The following is a 25,431-nucleotide window of genomic DNA, read 5'->3' on the forward strand; positions in this document are numbered from 1 at the left end:
GCAGCGGTGAAAGGGCACTTAAAGGACAAGGAAGGAGGGAGAACAGGACCAATATGAAAGAGGCATTTGTAAAAGACAGTCAAAATGGAAAAAGAGGACAGAGTAAAAAGGGCACACAGCAAAACCCCTGTTTTCTAAGGAATGAGAAGGAGGAATTAACTATCACTTAATTACCAGAATTTTGCTGGTAATTAGAAGGCACTTTGGTTTGCAACGTTTTTTTATTTGAAAGTGTTCAATTGTGTACACGTGCATGTGTGTGAAAGGAGAAGCTTTGAATGTAGAACCAAGCTATTCAGCTTTTTGCTATTATTTGGAGGTCAGTTTGAGGAGTGCATGTGTGTGTGTGTGTGTGTGTGCTGGAGGACTGACTGAGTTCTCACAAAATGTTTTTAAGTAAAATGTTAAGCGGGAGCACCAATTGTAGATGTTTACTATCAAAACTTTCTTTGTAGGTTATTGCACTTAAGAATGAACATTGAAGACAAGCTGGGAGGATTATTTCTTAAATGTGGTGGCATAGACCAGATGCAGTCATCCAGGGCTATGGTAGGGATGGGTGCAGTATCTGACCAGTCTGGAGTATCGGGAGAACGGCAAGAGGCAGTGCTTCAAGATCGGACTATGGCCCACCAAGAAATTCTTGCAGCAGACGAAGTGTTACAGGAAAGTGAACTCCGGCAGCAAGAGATGATTTCACATGATGAACTCATGGTCCATGAGGAGACGGTAAAAAATGATGATGACATGGATACGCAAGATAGACTTCCTCAAGGGCTGCAGTATGCTGTTAATGTCCCTGTAAGCAATTTCTTTGTGAAATATTGGAGAAATTACTAGGAAGCTTGATCTGGTAGTCTAATCCTACTCTGGCAAGAATCTAGTAATTGCTTGTTTGGATTTTGATTATCAAAATATTTATGAATGGTTGCTATTTATGAAAATGTCACTTGCCTCTGGCTGTGGATAAATTTTGCCAATTAAGTATAATCTTTAAGTATCTGTTTTATAAATATTTTATAAGCAGGCTGTTACCATAGAATTAATGCGTTAAAATGTGCTCTTTTAAATATATTTAATGTTCAAGGGTAACTACAAACCAGAATAAATAGCGTTATTAAAAGGTGCATACTGTTTATGCTTTTCATAGTACTATTTAGTTTCTTTTGCTATAGGAAGCATCTTGTATGTTTTCAGAGTATGTGGACGCTTAGCAATTGCATTCACACTGCAGGTTGGACTGTGACACTTCATACATGACCATAAATATGCCCCTCCTCAGAATCTCATAGAAGGTATCCCTCAGCTTTCCCACAGAGAATAGAGATGACTTCCTTTTTGAAAACAGAGCATCTATCTGTAACGCAGCACATCACCACTGTTACCCTTCCAACATAAAGGATGATCACCAGGACTTTAAAAGTAGATAGCCTTCTATACAAAGAATAATCCTTAGAAAGAGGCAGCATTGTTAAAACACTACTCTGTTAGCTGTAGATCAGGTGATTCAGGAGTTAGAAAAAATGCAAGAGTATCATGGTCTATTAAAGTTTACATTAGATTATTTTTTGGAGAAAAACTTCAGGAGCACAATTCTTGTTTTCTCAAAAAATATTTCTGTCTTAAATATATAATAAACTATTCCGTTAAATCTTGCATTGTCAACACACGGACTAAAGTAAAATAGGTGTGAAAAACTGAATGGTTTTACAGATGGAAGTGATTTTAATACAGGAACTGATCTCAAAATCACCACAGGTCAGAAGGAAAAAAGACTTTGGGAGATGAATGAAAGGATACATCAAAATGTCACTGTGCAAATTAATGATGCCCTTTTTATTTGAGAAACTTATTATTCCTTTCACTTAAATTTCTGAAAGAATGAAGCCACAAGATAATTCCCTTAGAAAAACGTTTTCTGTTTCAGCAGTTTGTCATCTTCTAAAATTGAAAAATTGCTTTTCTGTAGTGAGAACCTTACCTGAAACTGGCACTTGGTATCTTAACAGATCAGTGTAAAGCAAGAAATTACCTTTACTGATGCATCTGAACAACAGAAACGAGACAAAAAACAAATACGAGAGCCAGTAGATTTGCAGAAAAAGAAGAAAAGAAAACAGCGTTCACCAGCAAAAGTAAGACATTGATTTGGCAAAACCAGGATTAAAAGAACCTGAAGATTTGGTTGACTATGACTAATTTCATTAGCATTTGAAGTAGTTAGGCTGGAAATTGTTTGTTTGCTCAGTAAAGATGCAGTTCTGAGGTTCACCAGAGACCCAAATCAAAACCTGATATAACAGTGTTTTTCTTTGAACTCTTTTTAGCAACATGAACCCTTGACATATTTTAACATCTGTCTCTCCAGGCAGTTCTCTCTCCAAATATTTTTTTTAAATTATGAGTCAGTAGCTTTGTAGACAATTTATAAATCATTGCTCTGTATCTATCTAATAATAGTTGTGCTTTTCTGTGAGCCTGATAATTTTATATGCTTCATGCATAGTAATGAAAAGTTTTTAAAAAGAAATCTAAAATGGTAGTTTTGAAAATTCTAAAAAGCTTACTAATACATTAAAAAAAATAATTTTCCAGTAGGGAATATTCCTGTGGTCATAATCATCTTCATATATGTATTTATTTATATCAAAAGATTCTTACCATAGCTGCTGGTTTGTTACTTCAAAATTTGTTTTGTAGATCCATTCATGAAGAGTATGTATCCCTGTATGTCTGAAAACAATTTTCTGCTATTGAGAAGCACTTCAGATAAAACCAGAATCATATCACCTCATGAGGTAGCAGTGTTATATCTTCTAGTACTTCCCCAAATCAATATTAATCTTCAGACTTAAAATAGAATATATACAGGCTGCTCTGATAGGCAAAAGTCAGTTATATATGTGATCGCACAGCAGCATTAAAATCAGCCTACTCTGAAATCAACCCAGACTGTGTATACATTGAAGGGAGACCTACCCTAACACAAAGAAAAACTCCAAAACCTCCTTTTTGTTGTCCTGGGAGCAGGACCTCTCAGTCTTCCTTAAAGCACTGTCAAATTAGGTTGCACCTTGGAAAGTTGCAGAATTGTTTCAGAACAGGTGTGGATGCAAGTTCCAAACCCTGTGCATCAAGATACTTATTTCTGGTAGAAAAAGGAGATCTAGGTTGAGTACCTCCACAGATCACTTCCATGGAAACATGGCAAGGTAGGAGAGGGATGTGTCCCTCTTTCTACAGACCTCTACTTGCATGCTTCCTTTTTATCTCCCAATCCGTCAGTGTTAGTCTTTTGAGATGACAAAAAAATTGAAGAATGATCAGGACAATCATTAAACAGGTTCTTCTTCAGTCTCTCTCTCCTTTTTTTTCAAATTTGTCAGAGTAGAAAGTCAGAAAGAAGCTGAAGGGCTGACATAGGTGAGAGCCTACTGCAGGTCAAGTTAGTATTCCCAGAGTAATGGGATTGATTTTTCCCTCCAAACCACAGCTGGGACTTTTACAAATGGAAGTCAATTAACATTCTTTCAATTTTATTTTATGTAGTCACCATGCAGATAAAAAGCTGACAGCTTTTATGAATCCTGTCTCCTTTTCCCTCTTCCAGGCACGCAAACCCACGTGCACACGCATGCGCACACACGCACACGGACACACAGGCATACACCCGCTCGCACATGCTTCTCTGTTGCTTTCATTAGGAAAATGGCACTGTCAAAGTTACCTTTCTTTCTTTAAGTGGTAGTATGATGAATGTATGCAGTAGAAGAGCCCAGGTTTAGGATAACCATGAAATTAAATGCATTTTCCGCAGAATTATTTTAAATTTTCAATCTACTATATGAAAAACGCTTCATAATGTGTGTTTAAATTTCTTTTAAATAGCCAGTCAGTGTTCCATTAGCTCTATGTTGTTACAGAACAGAGTTTTTAGAATTGTCTGTATCTGTGACTTAGTGGAGCTGTACCATCCCAACCTTACAAACGTATGAATGTGCTTGTCCTTCAGAGTGAATGCACAAGAATTCGTTAGCTCAAGGCTTTAACTTTTGCTGAGTTGTGATGCAGCAGAATTAAAAGTTGCTTAAGTAGATCCTACAGTATTTGCTACTATTGTAGAGGTACTATTTCAGTTATTGACTTTCTCATCACTGTCATTATCATAAAACCTAAACATCGTAGCTAATCAGATTACAGCTGTGTTTCCCCAGCAGACTTTCATTTTTTGATAATAACAAGGGACTAAACTGCTTTACTTAAGGTTGCTTAAGCTCTTCTTTATAGTTATATTTCCAGTTAAGTAAGACTTTTGGAAATGTAATTTGATTACTGGTTTTCTTATTCTCTTGCCAGAGATTAGTAGAGAGCTTGGGGGTTGTTTTCTTTCTTTTTGACAAATTAGAGTAAACCTGCGATGCGCTTTATTGAATAAGGTAGATGTGGTGCAGGTTTTTTCATTTAAGCTTTTTTTTTCAACTTTATATGAAAATAGCAGCTTTGACAGCAAAGCAATTGAGTTGTGGCAAGTTGAATTTGGCAAAGAGATTTTCTACTATGTACATTAAGTCAGCAATATTTTGTTGAGTGAAAATCTTGAAAGGGGAGAAGAATAATACTGTTTTCTTGGTTGCTTGGCTTTGGGGTTTTGGCTTTTAAAGCATAATTTTGCCTCCGAGGCTATTGGTATTATGTAGCTATAGATAATGTGTATGCCTATCCTGGATAAGTTTTAATGCTTTTTAGCAAACATTAACGATTGTGAATGGAAAAAAATAAGAATATAACTTTTCACTTTTGCTTTTAAATACGATTATCTGTGGTTCAGTGCCCAGAGGTGGTTTGGTTACTTTGCATCCTTTCCAACAGACGGACAAAGTAAACAGTAGCATATAAAGTGACTGAGCTGTGAATAGAGGAGCTCTAAGCTGATTTTCCATCAGCTGCTTTTGTCTCTGTCCTGTTGAAATATCTCTTAATACACAACAAGACACAAGTTGGATCGGACTGCAATTGGGAATGTATACTAAAAGCCTAACACATAGCTTTGTAGAAATTAGCAATGTTTTACCTGAAGTATTTAAATTTTCTGCATCGAAAAAATTAATGGCTTTTTTTTTTTTCTGTAGTTAATAAGACATCTTTAGAGGGTAGTGTGAGAACAAATTTTACTCTTTTTAAAATAGATCCTTACAATAAATGAGGATGGATCATTTGGTCTGAAAACCCACAAATCTCATGTTTGTGAGCATTGCAATGCTGCCTTTAGAACCAACTACCATTTACAGAGACATGTCTTCATTCATACAGGTACTGCTTGACTTCAAATTTGTCTTTTCTACTATATAAAGAGTTATTTACTTATGTTAAAAATGTTTTCAGCTCTATGCGAATTTCAGTTTTAAGAGTGTAGCTAACTTGGCATCTAAGCTTAGAGACTCCATGCACCAAAGTGTCAAAAGAATACCAGGGGGAAAAAAAGAAATCAACATATGTTTAATAAACTGAAGACCTAACTGTTTACGAGGTTTCTTTTCTTTCTTTATCAGAAAGTAATGGGTTGACTTGTAGCCTAAGTGCCAAAATTGACCCCTTTGTAAAATGTGCTCCGGCTGCTTATTTGCCTGATGAGGTATCTCTCTGGTTCGGAGAACTGAAAAAGGTACTTACCATTATAATAGCTTGCCCATATCCTGAATGCAGTCTTATGCCAGCATCGTGATTGATCTTGTTCATGAGGAAATTACAGCCATTTCAGATCACTCTTCCGTGCTAGTCTTAATGTGACTCGTAGGATCATGGAAAGAATTCTGCAGTTCATATACTTAGTAAGGATAACGGGGTTTTTTTGGTATTAGAGTATTTTTGGAATTCGCTCAGATGCTGGTTTTTTTTAATAGACATTTTAATATTCCTCAAAAGTAGTTATCAGAAACAACAGTGTGTAGTTATTAACTTATGGATGTGGAATTATATTGTTCAAGGTGAAAAACCATTTCAGTGCAGTCAGTGCGACATGCGTTTCATACAGAAGTACCTGCTACAGAGGCATGAGAAGATTCATACTGGTGAGTATAGTGCCTTGAGTATCTTTACTGGCGTGCTTAAAAACTGTTTCCCCACTCAGGCAAGGTTTCTGATAAGAAGTATGCAGTCTAAGTCCCTGTTGCAGTTTGTTTGAACTTCACAGATGTTATAAAACTTTTAAAAATAAGTTAGTTTTGTACTTTCAACTTGCTCCACTTTTCTTTGGCTGTAAAGTTAGCATAAACTCTAGTAAGCAAATCTGAAAGTAGCATTCTATAAATAACCCCAGAGTAGCAAATCCTGAAGTTTGCTCATTCATAGAAGTCAAGGTTTGTTAGGCAGTTCTGTCTTTTGTTGTATCAAGTTAATTCAGACAAGGGGGACTTCCAAATTACATTTCACTAGATTTCTTTCTTTATTTTGGAATTTGATGGGAATGTGCCAGGTCTAAAATGGCCAAAATGCCGAACCCCAAAGGTATTAGTATCAGCTTTACTTTTCACTTCTTTTTATTTGTTGTTAAAGGTTTAATTCAGAACTGTTCTAAAAATAAGAGCCTTAGTTTAAAAATACACAATATAGGTCAAATAAGGACCACGGTTTTAAGCCAAAGAGAGTTGAAGTTTCTACATGTTTATTTTTTAATCTTCTTGCACCGCACAAAACCACATTCTTTAACAGGTTTGGCTTCATTGGGTTTTTGGCATTTTGGTGCATGGCCTTTCAATCCCTCTTTAAATATTTTGTAATATGGTCCCTTTGGACTAGATGCCAGTTTCTCAGCCTCTTTTTTTCAGAAAAGCAGAGCTGGTGAATGTGCGCAGTGTTTCTTGGCTGTAGCGTTATTTAAATGGATATGAAAGCTACTAACACGCAGTGCAGTGTGTGCATGTGTAAGAGTTGAGAGGGAGAAAAAAACCTCCTCAAAACGCATTTTCAGAGCGGTGTACAGGGAGCTACATGCACAAATGCCCTGTTGTCTATGGGATTTTTGTATCCTAGGTTGCCATGAGTCCAGACTAAGTAGGTTTCCTTCAGCCAGTCAGCCACAGAAGAGTCCTCCATTCTTCTGTCCGCTGTCTTTGTTCTGCTCCTAGTCTTTCCTCTGGCTCTGAATTGGTGAACCATGCTGCCTTCACTTTGTGTAGATATTATTCTTGAAAAGAATGCTCATTCAATGTCTTCCATCTATCGGTTCACCCCCTCACTGCTCCTCCTTCCCCCCCCCCCAAAAAAAAAAAGGTGGCAAAAATTTAAGTTCAGTCTGCACATTTTTCTGAAGATTTTTTTTTTTTAATGAGGATTATTCCTTGTACTCAGCTTTGAAAATGAGAGCCTGGGAAATATAACACTTGGCTGCAAATATTTTATAAGTGGATTTAATTACCTTTTTTAATTCAGCTTCTGGCTGTAATGAGAATTCTGTGCTGGTTGTAAGCTTTGGAGGGTGGGTCTGGTGGTGGTGGGTATTGCAGGGGGTTTTTTTCAGCTCTTACACATACTAATCTTTGTTTAGCAGAGGAGAAGCTGCCATTTAACAAATTAACCATCTTGTTATCTGACCTTTTTTAGATAACTGTTTTCCTCCTTTCCTCAGCATCCTGAGGTGCAGCTTGGTGGTTTCTCAGTTTAATATGGTGATTGAGTTTAAATTGTTGAATTACAAGTGTTTTCCTAGGTGCCAACTCGTAGATGGTTAGGAGAAAACTTGTAAAACCCAGTTTCCAGGACTGGAAAAATCTTTTTTTGAAGTCCCTTTAGTTAGCAAGTTTTTAGCTACATCTTAATTTTTGGCTTGGCCCAGTTATAGTGTAGCTCCTTGATGTTCTACATACCTGCCTGTGCCTTCACTTCTATAGGACGCTCTCCAGTACTGGGCCTTAGCTGGTTGTGTAGCGTTACCTGTTGTTCAGGACTCTGTAACTGAACCCACCCAGAAAAGCTGAATTTTCAGCTTGCTTCTCTCACCAGGTGGTCAGCAGTGAGTTTGTGTTTTGCTGATAGAAGTAAAGGAAAGCTCTCTTTGGTAGTGTTCACACTCCATACAGAAATATTTCTTATTCCTCAGTATTTTTTCATTGTATTTTGCATTTTTATTGCTCTGAATGACTGCTTTCAGCACCAGCTTTTATATAGTGTTGAAAACACCGATGAAGAACAGGATGTTTCATACCCTTTAAAAGATGTTTATCAATTTTTCCAGTTTATTTTAAGCTACTTGAAGACAGTGGTAACACTCAGAAGCCCCATTTTATGCCTGTTACGGATCCTGAATTTGCAGGTGCTCCAGCGAGTTCCGCTGTGATCTGAATTCTGTTCTCTGAACCACTCCTTCAAATGAAATGTTATGAGGGAGTTAGGAAGCTATCAGTGAACATCCTTATTCTGTGTAAATAATTAAATAGTTGCATCTAAAAGCAGACATTGCATTAATACCAAATTCACTTACTAGAAATGATCATGTGTAGAACAGGGCAGCAGTGCTAGAACCCCGCTGCTAAACTTGTCACTGAGGATAGAGAAAATGGCCATTTCACTTGTAAGAGAGGGAACAGTCACTGGTACACAACTGTTTTCATATTTTGAGTTTAGTAGGCTCACAAAGATGCTGAATGTCTTTTTCAAAGATCTTTTTCAAAGATCTCTTCTTGCTTTTTGCTTAGCGATGTCTCTATATGCCTTCCCCACTCGTCCTAATCCCGTAACCCACCCTGCTTTCCCTTGTAAACTCAAAAAACAAGATTGCCTTTCTAAAAAAAAATAAACCAACTCTGGGGCTAACAATTCAAGCATGTTATTTAGTCATGCTGCTTTTTTATTGCCTTCTTTGTTATTTTATAATTTGTATTTTGTCTGTTTAGATTTTAAAATGCCTGAGGGTTTATAATTGTTGAAGCCTTCATATGCATAGTTTTTGTACTACACTTTATAAATAGTTCTGTTGCTCAGTTTTAATAGATTTCCAACATAGACACAAAGCATGGGCTGTTTTCCTAAATAATGCATATAATTATTTTATTGTATTGTATTTTTAAACTTTGCTTTTAAAAAAATTTTAATAATTATTTTTCTCCTGCATCTGATTCTTTCCTACTCAATAAGACATTACAGAAATAAATATGTGTCCTGGATTCTCCCTACATTAGCAAAAGGTTATTTTAATGATCTCCAACATTTGTGATAGATCCTGTTTGAAAAGTACAACTGAATTTCAGAAGGCAGCTGAAGTTCCAGGCTTCTGCTAGGAAGAAATTATTATAGGAAGCATATCTTCATATTAATTTTTAATCTTTCTAATATTATCTTCCTTACGAAGATTAAAGCAAGATTTAAGTATGGCATCAGTTTCACAAAGTGTTTCTTAATTTTACTTCCAGAACATTCTACTGGAAAATATTATTTTGTGAGTTGTACTGAGTGATTCAAGGGCAGTGTCCCCAGACTATTCTTCCTGTTGAGGCATGGCCAGAAATGCCTTCATATATAGTCTCAGAGTCTCCAGGATAGCCAGTGGTGATAACACCCTACATGAAAAAAGCTCAGAAGCCCTGTTTGGCCCTATTTCACCCTTGAAAAGGGAATAGGTAGCTGGGAGAGTTTTCTACCAGTAAATAGCCAGCTCAAGTAGGCAAATGTTAAGGAACTCGCTGACCATTCACTTACAGAAATGGTGTAAGGTGTAAGGTAAGTGCATCAGTGAAGCATTCTGCGTTCGAGCCTTCCTGGGATAGTGAGGTAGCCCCTCAGAGGGCTCTTCAGAGCTAGAACAGGACTGAGTTCTCTTGCTTCTCTGACTGGGTTTGGCTCCTGTAAGGCTCAGGATAGTTGCCATCCCAAAGAGCATCTCCATTCTCTAAAAACCTTTCAGATGTAAAAGCAAACATCCAGACAGTGTAAGCAGAGACGTTCAAAGGGGCAACTTAAAAGAAACACAAAGTAGAATAGTGGAGCAAAGGGAAAGAAAACAGTAAATAATGAGGATTATAACTCCATTACAATGGATTTGTCTTTGGGAATGGAAGGGTTCCCGTGTATTACACTAGAAGGAGACCTGAACCTCTTTGCTCATCTTCTTCAAAAGTGAAGACAGAGATGGGAATTTGATTCAGAAATGGAATTTAGAAGTTAAGTACTTAGGAGGATGATGTGATAAGCATTATAATTCATAAAGGGTGCTGAAAAAAAGCAAAATTTTATGGTGATTATTAATCAGCAAGAACTGGTAAAAGTTAGTCTGACTAAATGTCAAAGAAGAGTTAGGATGCTGAGATAGTGAGCTTGCATTAAAAGAACTGATGGAAGGGGAGAGATTTTAGGAGAGGACATAAATTGGCTTAGAAGAGAATAAATTGGAATAATTTCACCCGAGAAGGGGATTGGCTGAGAAGCCACATTGAGATGTAAGAATTAATAATTGGAAATAGGGCATAGGCTTACAAAGAGAGAGACTTAGAAATTGCTTGGAATGAAGAAGGTTGAAATTCTGTTAGTGATCTGGCTAGGAGCAAATGTGTGGCTGATACAGGTATTTTCCGTTCTGGTTTCTATACACACTGGCATCTTGTTTAAAGGTAGTGCTGTTTCCATTTGTAGAAGGATGTGGCTCAATATCTTTTTTCTAAATGGAAAACAAGCACTCTAACAGCATTTTAAATAGTAAAATCAATTAACATTTTAATTATTGCTTATTTGTAATAAAATTAGTTAATAAAATATTTTAAAATAATATAACCACCTCATAGAAATAGAAATAGTCTGCATATTTGTGGAAGCAAAAGGTTTATATCCCAAAAAACAGCAACAGTACAGTATCCAGAATGAACAGGTTGTTGGCAGATGCTGCCAAGACAATCCCTGATCTCTGGGTCAGTTCAGAACTTTTCACAGTGAATATTAAGGGAAAAAATTACTGTTGTTCAGGGGGAGTTCTAGGAAATAACAGTGAAAAAGCCAACCTAACTTTTCAGTGCACTTGGAGTTTTTAGGTTCTGTCAGAGAAACCTAGAAAATAAAAATATCAGAGGGAAGTTGCAAGGCAAAAGTGGGAAGAAATACAGAATTACTAGATAGTCTGAAAGAATCATTGCAGGGCTACTTTGTGAGGAGAACTAAGAGGAGAACTGAAGATGAACTCAGGGCAGTGGATACTGTCTGAACAAATACTTAATGAAAGTAAAAAAAAAAAAAAAAAGAGCAGCTAAACAGAAAAAACTGCGAGTTAGACAATGTCAGTTCAGCTACAGAAAATTCTTGTTTTCAGCTTAATTTTAAAAATAAAATATTTTAAGTTAATTATATTAAAAATGAAACAAATAAATTTTGGTTCCAGAAAAAATTTAGATTTTTTTTCAGAGTAGTTACAAATACAGATTTAAATAATAAATATGGAAAATACAGAGTACCCTACTAGAATTTTAAGTTAAAGCTTGGAGAAATGCCCAATTCTCTCCTGGAAGGGATGAGTTTGAGTTAAATGATTTTGTAAGAGAACTGAGGTATTTTTATACAATCTTCTGCCCTAAACAGAAATTATTTGGCAGCAGTTTAGGAAAACTATGTTTTATTTCTTCACTTGTTAGGTTTAAGACAGATATCTGCACCTGCATTAGAAAGAGGTGGGGAGAATCTAGTTTTAAAGGTTTTTAGTGTAAAAGCTTACAATAATTGTTAAGCATCAGCTACTGAATTCTGGGAAAACAGCGATGTGAGCAAGCCCCATGTATGTTATTCTTCAACAGCAACAGACTAAGTCCTTGTCTCTATTACCTCCAGTAGAGAATGTAGTATTTGACCTGGTAATTGCATGGAAGAAAATGGATTTATTTTCTTTTAGATAATTACTATTGCTGCGTGTTTTTTATCAGGTGAGAAGCCATTTCGTTGTGATGAGTGTGGTATGAGGTTTATTCAGAAGTATCACATGGAAAGGCACAAAAGGACTCACAGTGGAGAGAAGCCTTACCAGTGTGAATATTGTTTGCAGGTAAGATGACCCCAGTGAAATCTTTCACAATTAAAACCCCCAAACCCAGCCAATTCCCAAGTAATCGAGATAAAGACTTTCTGCAGGTGTTGTAGTGTCTGTACAACGTATAAAGCATGTTTTTACATGTACACTGTGCATGTTTTTACATGTACAGTGTGTAAAGCATGTTTTTTTCCTGCTAAGATGGGCAGTCTTGGTGCACAGGTAGAGCAGTCGCAACCATCCACTCTTGATTTTACATGCTGTTGTTCGACCCTTCGTTAGAAGTTAGTGAAGTGAGTGAGTTGTCAGGTAAATTTGTTGAAGTGAAAGGTTTCTTTCTGCTAATGTTTTCACTTTTCCATAATAATGCTAAAAATGTTTTGCAGTATTTCTCCAGGACCGATCGCGTGCTGAAACATAAACGTATGTGCCATGAGAACCGTGACAAGAAACCCAACAGAAGTGCCACCAAAGTTGGCTTCCTGCCATCAGAGGAAGATTCTGGATTCTCTACGCCGATGAAAGACAGCTCCTTGCCAAAGAAGAAGAGGCAGAAAACGGAGAAGACAAAATCTATGGATAAGGAAGGTTCGGATAAATCGGAGCAGAAGAAAGACAAAAATGACTATTTGCCTTTGTACTCGTCTAGTACTAAAGTAAAAGATGAGTACATGGTAGCAGAATACGCTGTGGAGATGCCACATTCTTCGGTCAGCGGGTCGCACTTGGAGGAAGCAAATTCTGGAGAAATACACCCACCCAAGCTCGTCCTCAAGAAAGTTAACAGCAAGAGGAGCCTGAAACAGCCACTTGAGCAGAGTCAAACCATTTCACCGTTGTCCACGTATGAAGACAACAAGGTCTCAAAGTATGCCTTTGATCTTGTGGACAAGCAAAGTTTACTGGACTCTGAAGGTAATGCTGACATCGATCAAGTTGACACATTACAGGAAGGGCCCAGTAAACCTGTACACAGCAGCACTAATTACGATGATGCAATGCAGTTTTTAAAGAAAAAGAGGTATCTACAAGCAGCTAGTAATAACAGTAGAGAATATGCCTTGAATGTAAGCACCATAGCATCTCAACCTTCGGTAACACAGGCAGCTGTGGCCAGTGTCATTGATGAAACTTCTACAGCCTCAATACTAGACACACAGGCACTGAATGTTGAAATTAAAGGTAACCATGACAAAAATGTCATTCCGGATGAGGTACTGCAAACTCTGTTAGATCATTATTCACACAAGGCTAATGGACAACATGAAATATCTTTCAGTGTGGCTGACACTGAGGTGACCTCCAGTATATCAATCAATTCATCTGAAGTATCTGAGGTCACCCAATCTGAGACAGTTGGAACAAGCTCTCAAGCTTCCTCGTCAGATAAAGCTAGTATGTTACAGGAATATTCAAAGTTTTTACAGCAAGCTTTGGACAGAACTAGCCAAAATGATGCCTATTTGAACAACCCGAGCCTTAATTTTGTGACTGATAACCAGACTCTTACAACCCAGCCAGCATTTCCTTCCATGGAGAAGGTCTACACGTCTATACCTGTCAATAGCTTTCGGTCGGGAATGAACTCTCCGTTAAGAACCACTCCAGACAAGTCTCATTTTGGACTAATGGTTGGTGATTCGCAGCACCCTTTTCCCTTTTCAGGTGATGAGGCAAATCATTCTTCTTCCTCCTCTACACAGGACTTCTTGGATCAAGTAACTTCTCAGAAGAAAGCAGAGGCACAGCCTGTTCATCAAGCGTATCAAATTAGCTCCTTTGAGCAGCCCTTTAGAGCTCAGTACCATGGGGCAAGAGCTGGAATATCATCTCAGTTTAGCACTGCCAATGGACAGGTGAACCTTCGGGGACCAGGGACAAGTGCTGATTTCCCAGAATTTCCCTTGGTGAATGTAAATGACAGCAGAGCTGGGATGACTTCTTCACCTGATGCCACAACGGGCCAGACTTTTGGCTAAGAAACCTTTGTAAATAATACTGGCACTTTAGAACACATTTGTCGAAAGGGGGTTGCTCTGTATAAGATGGAGTTCTGTACAGCTTTTAAGAGCGCTATGTTAAAACAAAAGTAAGCTGATACTAGCAAGACCAATAACTGCTTCTTTCTTTTTTCTTTGTTTTTTTTTTTTTTTTCCTGTTGTTTTTTTTTGTTTGTTTTTTCTTTTCGGTATTTTTTTGGTTAGACAACATTCACTGAACTGCCCGATGTTGGTGCCCCCAAAGAAAGGCAGTTTGTTACTCACTTGTTTGAATCCAGAAAATATTTTTCCCTTCTATGAAATTTAAAATAAACAAATTCCCCAGGTAAGACTTTTCCCCCTGATTGTTTCCTTACCGGTTTCCTTGTATGCTTTGGGAGGACAGTTTATTGTCTGATGCTATTCATATTGTCATTTCTAAGCTTGTCGGCATAGCCATTGCTCTTCAGCAGGGAATCAACATGTTTTAAACACACAGAATAAACAATTGAGTTTCAACATCAAGCAAATCTGGCTTTAAAAGATGGCATTTTCTAGAAAAAGAATTCTGCCATCTCAAATATAATTGTTAGACCATGTGCCCTTTATTTCTGCTTTGCATTTCCTTGAATTATGTTCAGAGAAAAAATTAATTTGGATAGATTAACTCTACTATTTAAAAGTCTAATTAAATTAAAATTCTTTAAACATGTTTTTAAGCAAAATGCCTAACTGCTAAAGCCTTTACTTCATTCCTGAAGTATTGTGTATTTCTTTGTACAGCTGAATCTAGATGTAAGTTTTTAATGACTTTTTCATACGCAGATATCGAGATTTTGAAGTTTTAGTTGAAATACTCTGTAGATGACATTCCCAATTGCATAATGCTTACACAAACTGTGTATTCCAAGATTTAAAGGCTTAATTGTACCTTACCCTCCATACTCCTGATGAATTAACATAGAGCACTTAGCCAACTTGATAGTTTTCAATTTCTCGAAAAATAAAACCGTTTTTAGATTTTTAGGTTTGATATGGTTGTATCATTTTCATCTCATACAGCTCCAACTACTCTTTTCCATGTATTTCGAGATTGGGTATTCTCAGCTTCTCTAAAAACTGGTTTAATTGTCTAGAAGTTTGACAATTCAGATCATTAAATTTCCTGAAGTATCCCTGAAAGCTGAAGAAGTGGGCATTCAAATTCCCCCTCTTTTTAGTGTTTGCTTAATGAAAGTCATTGCAATTCTACCAACCAAAACCGCTGACTGATGCTAGTGGGCAGGTTTTCTTTTTGCAGCATAGGCAGGTGATCTGGAGTTTTCATTGCATTTCACAGTATAAATAAACAACAAAGTTTATCCCTGTACCATGAATATGTTTTTTTGAATAGTACTTTGTCTTGAAGTATGCAGTATGGTACGATAAGTAGTTCTGTGTGCATTTTTAAGGTGGTAAGATTTGAGTAGCATAACTATTGTGTAGTTTAAGTTAACAAGTTACAGATTTTTGAACTGTATGTTCATTCTATTTGCACCTTCCCTAAAGGGACACTGTCTGGTAGTTTAAGGCAGTTTAAGCCTAATGTAGGCTGATTAACCAGGGAAAAAACACACACCCATACACACACACACACACACACACACACAGATGTGTATATAGGTATGTATGTGTTTTGTGTGTTTTGTGTGTTTTGTTTTTTAACAGGATTACAAGCATTCTTTAACTACTCGCTGGTATCTCTCAGATGAGGGGCTAAAATATATTCTGACTTCTAAGAGAGGACTTGAGCAGGACGTACAGCAGGTCCTGCCTCTTCCCACAGCAGTGGCAATATTTTTCTTAATTTTCATTACTTGGAAACCCATCCCACTCTGTCTCTTTTCCCTCATCACTATTACCACACTAACTTCAGTCGGTACAGTTGAGGGAGAAGGTGCAGTCGTTATCTGTAGCTTGCTGCTTATATTGACAAGAAATACAATTTACATAAACTTCTTAACTTCTGTATAAGGAAACAGATTGTGTTTTGATTTGTTGACCCTGTGTGTAAATGGGAAGGTGTTCAGCGTGCTATGGCTGACCAGTAATTCTGCCTGAACACTTGGCCTGAGTTAAGAATGAGTTTCAAGGTAGAGCAGTAAATTCCTTATGGATTATTGATGACACATGTAAACAAATTTCTTTGAAAGACTATTTTAAAAGTGATTCACATGTCAGGTTTTATTCTTTTTTATGGTCAACTTGGAGTTTCTTTGCCCATCTGTTTTAGTTTGCTCAGCCATCACTACTTCTGGCCCCAGTGTCCCATTACCTATTGCAATGCATGTTTAGTTTTCAGTGTTTCATTCATCACATCCTGTGCTGCCTAAGTAATACTGTGTTGGCATCTTTGTTCTGATGTCCTGTTGTTGCAAGTAGATGACCATTAATGGTACTGTTTGTTTAATGCAACAAGTGGCAAAAGCCAAAATAAAAAGGATAGATTATTACTGCACTTCTCTGGCCCCATAGGGAGGTAGGAGCAATAAAGCCTGCTTCTCCCAAAGGAGATTGACTCCGCTTTATTTTAAAAAATTGATGCATTGATACTCTGCTGTGAGAAAGTGAGGGGTAAAAGGCAGTAGCTCTCACTCCATGCCATCTTCACACTTGGGAATCACTGTGTGGGTACATGAGTGAGCAAGCTATCCTATGGAGTGAAGGTACCTGCTCTTCCCTGGAGCAAAGTGGGAATCAGATGAGGAACTGTTACTCCTTATGCGGCAGCTCATTCCCTATCCTGCTGCTGAGCCATTGCAGCTCTACTCTGTGCCTTAGGACAGGTTGTGAAATCCCCGTGGAGCCCACGGGGACTATCTCGTGGGGTTCTTCCACATGTACAAAGTGGCGGTGTGAGTAGTTCAGCTGCTGATGCTTGAAGCTTTCTGCACTGGAGGAGTTAACCAAATACACAGCTATGATTTCTTGAGCACTTGCCCTTGTATGCTGGAGTGCATATGTAGTTCTGGGAGGTTTAGCTATGTAAAAGCTTGTGCTTGTTTTAATAATTATGTTATTTAACAATGTTTTCCACTGCTCATGTTCTGCTGCTTTTAATCTGCTCCAGATGCACACACTCTTCATGTTGATCCGGTCAGTGTTCATTTTTGTTAGTTTTCCATGTGTGTCTGGAAAAAAAAAGCTTTGGTTTTCTGTTCTGTTCTTGTTCGGACGCTGCTCAGTCCGTCGGCGTAAGGCTGGGGTGAGCGTTTGTGTTCCGCAGAGCTCTTACTGAAAGGTCATGGGAGCACTTGAGTGTGTGTGTTTGTGTGTGTGTGTGTGTGTGTGTAAGGTAGAATTTTTGGGGATATCTCCTAGTGATAGAGCAATGATGATTTTAAAAAAGAGGAAATTGATGATGTTTATTACCAAATTATATATATACACATGCGTGTGTGTGTATATATATATACATATATGCACATGTTAATAGGCCATATTTTTGTCCTAAATTACTTGACAGTGTCCCTTTTAGCATGAATCCTTTGATATGTTTTACCATTAATATAACAAACAATGAAGGAAACGGCTTGTAATGGTATACTAATAGGCATTTACATTTTCTTCATTTGATTTGAGAATGAATTAATCATAAATTACAAGGTTTGGGGAGAAGGATTAACCACGTTGTATCGCTGTATGTTGGTTTACAAATAACAACATAAACAATTTAAATTGGACGATAAAAGAACTATGTTTATGATCTTGTGTCTCCTAGTGTTGTCTTTAGGAAAATTGTGCTTCAAGAAGAAAAATAGGTCAAGAAAGTATTCATGTGAAATAACACTTGTATTATTTTTATATTGTACTTGTCAATTATTTGGATGGTGGGAGCTTTCCGTTGTTAATTGAGAAGTACAGTAAAATCTTGCTAATTCGCTGACCGCTAATCAGAGCATCCGATAGGTTTATACGTCCCCGATGGTCTCTTCCCCACCTCTCTGCAATGGTCTAAAAAGTACTGTAGCGAGGTCTCCTCTTAGTAATACTGTACTGCTTCCCCCAGGTATACTACAGAATCCGTATGGGTATACTGGGAGGTAGGAAAAGTATTGAAAACTAAACCACACTTGTTAAAATAAATGAACAAAGTACATTTTGTGACGTGATATCCTTGCTTTTATTGCCTGCTTCTTCACTATTTTCAAAATTGGTCATTTGTAAAGGGTTTCTAAGGCATTGCTGTGAATTATTAGGGTTCTACTGTAACTTTTGGAGTTTATTCTAAAGTATTCATGTTCTCCTATGAAAACTTTCCACCTGGACAGATACATTATATCCCATGCTTGTTCAGAGTATTTTTATAGCATTTGTATCATATGTAGTAACTATTGGAAATGAACCGGAATATTTGGATGAATCCACTCTGAATTTTGCAGCATTGGATTACTTTATGTATGTATATTTGCTAACTAAATTTTCTTGGCTTTGAGAGCTCTGGTTTTTATTCTTCTTTGTTTGCTTGATCTAATGCCATTACAAATTTGCAGGGAAAAATCCTAATACTCCTGGGAATCCGTTATGGAAATTTTAACAGGCAGAAAACAGGCATATGCAGTCGGTACCGGTACACATGTGAACTTTCAAATTACATGGTCGGTACTGAAGCCACTGAATAATGTTACAGTTTCCTGGTGTTAAATGTCGTCCTGAAACGAAGCCTTGTAACTTTGAAAGTTCATTCGACGCACGGCGATGCATGTTTACGTTAGGCATGTGATGCGTTTGGCTAAAACTCACTCTGCAAAGGGCAAGTACTAAGGAAGTATAACTGCTAACGGAAAGACGTGTCTTTCAGTTAAAATTCAGACCTTCTTTCGTTCAGTTTTAATTTGCTTTGTGTCAGGGAAATAGATCGGTAGTCGCTTCTGCTCTACTCAGCATATAAAACGTTACGTTTCCTTTTTAAAACTACATCTTTTGGTAGGAAACACAAACTGAGGCAAGCAAACATTTCTGAGAGTTGTTTCTTGCTTTCCTTAATCCAATGGATGGAAAGGTAATATTGTGTAAACAACATTATTTTATTTTTTTATGCAATATCATGCTGTAAATATGATTTATCGAATAAGGATGTACCTATGATTGAATCTTTGATTCTGCACAGCTAGAGTTTATATATATAAATATAAATGTGTCTTGACAATCAAGGACTTATGTCAGTCTTCCTTTATGACGTTTCTTATTGTTATGCATTCCATTTGTTTGACTTGGGTATTTGTATTGTCTGTAAAGTATGTAATGTTTTTATAGCTTGTTTAAAAAACAAAACAAAACAAACAAAAAAAACCCCCACCCAACAAAAAACCCCAAACAAAAATCCTGTAAATACGTAGGAGCCGATCACAGTACCGCTCTGTCAGAAGGCACACGGTGACGTACTGTTTGTGAGCAATAATACATGACAGTGCTGACTTGACAAGTAGCATAAGGAAAAGTTCCAAAAATACCTTTGGGAGTTAATAGCCTTGTTTGAGTTAATGAATATTCTTAATCATTTTTTTATAAACCAGTTCAGATGTCCTCCTGCTGGAGTGTGTGACATTGTTTACACAGCACAATTGCAGTCACAGAGGGGACAGTCTTTAGATCTCTGGCTTCATCCGTACCCTTTGAGTAAGAAATGAATGGCTTGGCTGCACTTCTGCACCATGAGGAAGACTGCAAAAGTTGAATAGCTGTGTCTCTAAAGGAGGAGAGATGCTATTCTGCTTCTGCTGAAGCTGATTCCCGACAATTCCTCTGCTTAAATGTGGAGTCTCTAAGTCCTGATACTGAACTGATGAGACTTTGGGCCTCCGCTAGAAAGGAGTAGTTCTCCTCTTAACTTCATATGCAGATAAACAGTGAACTTACAAGTCACCTCTTCATTTCAGTTGTGGTTTTTTTCAAATTAGGAGCTATGAAACGATGAGATGGGTTTATTCTGATAAACTATATGTCAAACTTATAGTTTGAATTGAATAGGTATTAGACTGTACAGAGCAGCGTAACTATTTGGACACTCGTCATTGCTTTAGAAACGCCCCCCTCCCGATTTATAAATGTATATGACCTACATTTTATAGGAAAAAAAATGTTTTTAAATGCTAGTCATTTATATAATATGTGCTTTGAAGGATTTGCTAGTCCACTTCTGTCACTTTTAGTACACTGGTATCTTTTATATGTAATGTATGCTTTTTATTATTATTATTATTATTAATTATTATTATTATTATTGTAGTAAAGCATTTCAGTAGGAGGAATTTTGCAACGGTATGAGGGGTTGAAATTTTCATTGTCAGAAATGAATTATACTGGACTTTGTCTGTGTAGTCTTGTCGTTCTTTTAATGCTGTCCGGAAGGGAACTTGGTATTCAATAAAGCAAGCGACCTCCTATTATTCTGAAGGCATACTATGTAGTGCTGAATTGGACCTGGAAATATGTTGAATTTGAAGACAGAGGAATTAGTACAAAACCTAGTGTACAGAAGAAATTGCATTATGAAAAGCCTGATGATATATATATAGTGGAACACTGTTACAGTGCGTTTTCTGATATAGTGTTATTTTCCTGAGGTTCATATGCCTTCTTTGTATTTCAAATAATAAACAAACAAAAAAAATTAATCCATATAGATAAATTTAGGACAATAGGTTTATTTAAATGATTATGCAGTATTTCTTTATCCTACGACATCTATTCCGTCCCCTTATTATTATCAGACAAAAGACCGTAACCTGAATTCCACCAGTAAGAGTATGTATATAGGTGAGAGATGGTTTTGTAGGAACCTGAAGAGTGTGAATTTGTATATTCCTTCTGTTTCTGACAGAAATCAGTACGTGAGTCTTTCTTTATTCCTGTGAAATGAGGAATTTCCTGAGTGTGTGTGTGTGTGTGTGTGTGTGTGTATGAAAGATGTTTGGGTCTCATGGCTAAAATGATACAAGTATAAAAGGATTTAATGTAGCTCAACACGTGACTTACATTTAATATGTAAAAGAAACATTTAAATTTCATAATTCAAAAAAAAGACAAAAATAGTTTTGCAGGAAACAAAACTATTTTGGATAGCAGGCTTGACCAAATGGAATTTTTTTTTTTTTTGTTAAACTTGATATATATATTTTAAATGATTCTATTTCTGCCTTTATTTCTGCCCTAAAAGCAACTTACAATATTTTGGGAGTTACTCTTCCTGTTCATTTGACTGTGAGTGTAATTTATATCATGGTTTACAAAATGTGGCATGAAGGATTGGATTGTTTTATCTGTATAATACAATGAAAGATTGCTCTTCTTTTTTTTTTTGCTTTTTTTTTTTTTTACATAATCATGGTGAATGGTATTGTATTCTTAGGACTGATTTATTCATTAAGTGACTTAATGAGTTTCATCACTTTTGACATTATTGTTTTCTTATGGTTAACTTAGTCTTTGGGTTTATAATACCCTTCTGTGTATTGTGATACTAAGGGAAGTTATGTTTTTTGCTTTATTTTTAATTGAACTAATAGTTTGATAATTTATATTTGCAAATGATGCATTTTAAATGTGGTCACTTGCTGTTTGAAAAATAAAAATATAGAATACTGTTTTATGAATAGACTTAGCAGTATTTTTCATGTTAGATAATTCCAAACAAAATCTGCTTTCTTAATGAGACAGATGAAGGCACGTAAAGATCCATATGGTTGTGCACGGACTGAAGTGGATACCTTCAACAATTAAATATTTAAATATTTTATTTCAGACCTACAAAACTTATTTGGGTTTCCTCCCCCCTTTGGATCTCCTTCTTGCTTCCTTTGATAACAGAAAAGAGAGTTATCTGACCTTAATTTTAATCCTGGTTATTTTAGAAGATTGGTCAGGAATCACTTCAATAGAAACACCAAGTGTTTTACAACTTTCCTTGTGTGGCTTTTGTTTGCACTAGAGGGAATTTACTCCTTTCCAGCAACTCTTCATGCAAGTGGGAATTGTGTTAATCTCAGTTGTAAGAAAGGTGAACTTGATTACTCCAGTTTGCAAGTTGGATTTGATAGCGGTGTGCTGTATGTACACTGCGGCGCTGTGCAGTGTGCAGAGATACAGATGTTTCCACTGTTGAAGGACATACTTTAAAAGATTGAAGATGGAGGCATTTATGCAGGTGCAGAACCAGAAATGTGTCCCATAGCGTTAGTTACTGATGATCTCATTTTCTCACCTTTATTCATGTGGTGAAGGCACTGTTCTCCCTTCGGTAGGGTCCCTCCTGATAAAGACTCAGTTTTTGTGGAACACGTGGCTCTGTTGGTTTGATTTGGTGTAAGAACAAGTTTTGTATAAGCAAACATTAAAAGTTGCACAAAACCCTTTAAAGAGGGAGGGAAAAAAAAACCCAACCAAACTCGTGAATTTCTGTGTTAGGATTTGAGCTGTGACCAGATGAGCACTGCGGAAGGAGCAGTGCGGAACTCGGATGGCAGTGCATTACAGCCTGGTCTTGGAGCAGCAGAGTCCCCATCCAGGGAGAATCCCTTCAAGCTTTTGCACCTGCCTGGTGCAGTCTGAACCCCTCAAGCAGGCTGAACCCAGCTGTGCTGAACCTGCTTTGGGAACTGGTCTCTCACCTGGGGACCAGCAGCCCCAGCAGACACAGCCACATGCTGATGCTGCGGGCAGAAACACATTAAATAATGGGCACAGACCTTTTTAAGGAAAGGTTGGATGAGGTACTTGGGGACGTGGTTAAATAAGTGATATAGGTGGCAGGAGGACGGTTGGACTTAGATGATCTTGGAGGTCTTTTCCAACCTGAATGATTCTGTGATTCCGCAGGGACTGACTGAACTCGGCCTTCGGAAGGCTGCCCCTCTGTCCCTCAGCTCTGGGGGCATCGCCATCTCCTCTGGCCCTTGCACGCTTCCGAAGTGAACCCAGCGATGTGATGACAGGGCTGTGTTTCAGTATTACCCCGGAGCAGGAGTTTTGGTATTGTTTTTAAAGCAACCCGTGGGTTGTGGCTGCGCTCTGCAGCTTGCTGGAGCGAGCGGTGTCGGTGCTCAGCCACCCTGCTTGCTCCCGGTTTTGCTGGGTTTGCTCATGTTACTGATGCTGATCTTTATTTCTTCAAACCGATAGCTTCTGCTTATTGAATTTCAGAGTTAACATTGTCAAGCAGTAAAAGCAATAGTGAAAAGAACTCGATTTTCGGTGTTTTGATGTTAGGAAGAATTGCCAGAACTAACGTTGTGTGCTGAGAAAAAACATCCATTAAACTTGCTGTGCTTTTTGCTAGGAGAAGGAAACTGCTTTCTGTTAAAATAGCTACTTGTTTATTTCGAGGGCTGAAAAAATAATTTAAATCTCACTGAAATTAGTATTTTTCTTGCATTGCACAGGAAAAAACCACTTTGTAGTTCCAGGATAGGCAGCAGTTTCCAAAAGCAGGGAGATTTGGAGGTGGGCTGCTTTAGGGAGGGAGTCTGGAAGAGCATCCACGTTTGTTGGTTATCTTCTGTGTTGCACTCGCCAAAGCAACAGAAGATAGTTCCCTACAGAATATTGTTTGCTCTTTTGTCTGCTGTTGTTGTCAAGATACGGATCTTAAAGAAGAGACCTCTCCACTGGAACAGGGGGTTAAAACGGAGCCTGCACGCCTTGTCCTTCCAGAAGCCAGCAGCCCTGCCCTGATCGCCCAGGTAAGCCACCGCCTCCACAGGGTCTGTCCCCTTTCACATCAGGGCTGGTCTTCAGGTTTGTAACACCCCTGCTGCAGCATCTCCTCTAGCTTTTGAGCTTCTGAGGCAATCACGTGCATATTACCTACAAGCCACCAGCAGAAATTAAACACAATGATTTGGTGAGGTCTGATGTTAGAACGTGTGTGCTTCTCCCCTGCAGCCCAGCAAACTACATGCTTTCCCTGTGCTGCCAGCCACGTGCATCACTCAAAAAAAGCATGGCAACCAGTTCCTCACATTATTTCTACTTGCTTCTGGGTGTCTGCTGGGCTTATTCCACTTGGAATCCATCTCCCAGCCCTGCCCAGGAGAGCCAGCGCGTGTTGCTGCGTGCCAGCTGATGGCTGCTGCCGGCTGGCAGCAACGGGACTTGGCTGTCATTCTGCCAGCAGCTGCACCCGTCAGGCCACTCACTAGAAATGTGGGTGCCCAGTCCCAAACTGAGCTCTGTGCTCATGTCTCTTGGCACGGGTTCGTGTCTCTTGGCACGGGTCAGCACGCTGGCAGCAGCTAACACGTAGAGGAGGTAACACCGTCTCGGCTGCGCAGCCCCAGGGAGGTAAGCTGACCCAGCTGGAGAGGTGCAGGCTGGGCTGCTGAGCGTGGGTTTTTTCACCTTTATTTGCAGATATGGGGTTTGGGTTTTTTTTAACCTTGTGGCCAGATGTGATCATTAGTGCCGTTTCCGAGAGGCAGAGGTGACTGTGCTTTCGAAACCGCTCTTAGATCAAAAGCTGAGAGGATTCCGTTACTGTAGCAGCGTAACTTAACCAGAAAGTATTTATGTGCCTTACTATGAGTAACAACTGCTCGAGATGTGTAGCTTCTTACACTCTGAAACCTCTTCAGGAGCAGCACTGTGGTAATAGGTCTGTCTTCTCACAAGATAAACTGAGTCACGAGAGATGATAAAGCAGCGACGGCAGGTGCTGGGATACGTTCAGGGTGATTGCAGGGTAATCTCGGCCGTGTGGTGATGTGTAAGAGCAAAGTAGAAGTCCTCAGAACCTCAGAGGATGACTTGTCTGTTTTCTATAAGTCCTGTGTTTCCTTCCAGTTGTTTTGCCAGTTCCTGAAGCCATCTTTGCTTTAAATGTAATGATGGATGGATCAGGACAGCCTAAAACAGTTACAGCTCAAAGGCAGATAAGCAAGTGCAATGGTACCGGTGTGCCAGGGGGATCTGTTTCTCCAGAACAGTAGTCAGCAAGGAGGAGTTTCTTTGGGGTGGTATTTGTTAGCTTAATGGACAGCATCAAATCACAGTAAGCAGGATGATCAATCCCCGTGTCAACCATGTAGTGGTAGGTGTCGTAGCTGCTTGGAAATGAGCCATACAGAGGGCACGAATCCCTACATCGGGTATGGAAACGTGCTTTGACACCTCTGGCTCTCACCATTTTTTGTGGTGATGCTCAGTACCCTGTTGATAATTGCTGTTATCATGTGCTGAACAAAATCAGGTAAAAATGCATTTCAAAAGCAAAGTATTTTACGGTTTACAACTGCGAGTGAGCTCGAACAGAAGAATGCTGGCTCTTCCCTTCACCTAGGAGCATTGTCTTCTTCCTGTGTCACAGCCTGTTCTGTGGTTGATGTGGGGTTTGTCTGTAGGTCATTAAGTGTTGTGGTCAGCTAACCTGGGTCGGTTATCCACAGTTGCTGCTGTGGGTGTACGTTGAAATCAGCTTGCGCT

The 25,431-nt window shown here is 38.3% G+C and overlaps 1 protein-coding gene across 2 annotated transcripts; it reads left to right on the plus strand.

Moving 5' to 3' along the window:
- Positions 1–459: 459 nt before the first annotated feature.
- Positions 460–13,974, plus strand: ZNF148 (zinc finger protein 148; the record flags this gene model as incomplete). Of its 2 annotated transcripts, XM_084265050.1 has the most annotated exons (6): positions 460–801; positions 2,010–2,135; positions 5,187–5,310; positions 5,985–6,068; positions 11,892–12,010; positions 12,382–13,974. In XM_084265050.1, 6 exons carry the CDS (start codon positions 472–474, stop codon positions 13,972–13,974), a joined length of 2,376 nt encoding a protein of 791 aa, XP_084121176.1. The 2 variants fall into 2 exon arrangements, with proteins under 2 accessions (XP_084121176.1, XP_084121175.1); XM_084265049.1 differs by lacking the exon at positions 2,010–2,135 and having other exon boundaries at positions 472–801.
- Positions 13,975–25,431: the final 11,457 nt, after the last annotated feature.

This window comes from Gallinula chloropus (genome assembly GCF_964237585.1).
Source record: "Gallinula chloropus genome assembly, chromosome: 5".
Taxonomy (NCBI): Eukaryota; Metazoa; Chordata; class Aves; order Gruiformes; family Rallidae; genus Gallinula; species Gallinula chloropus.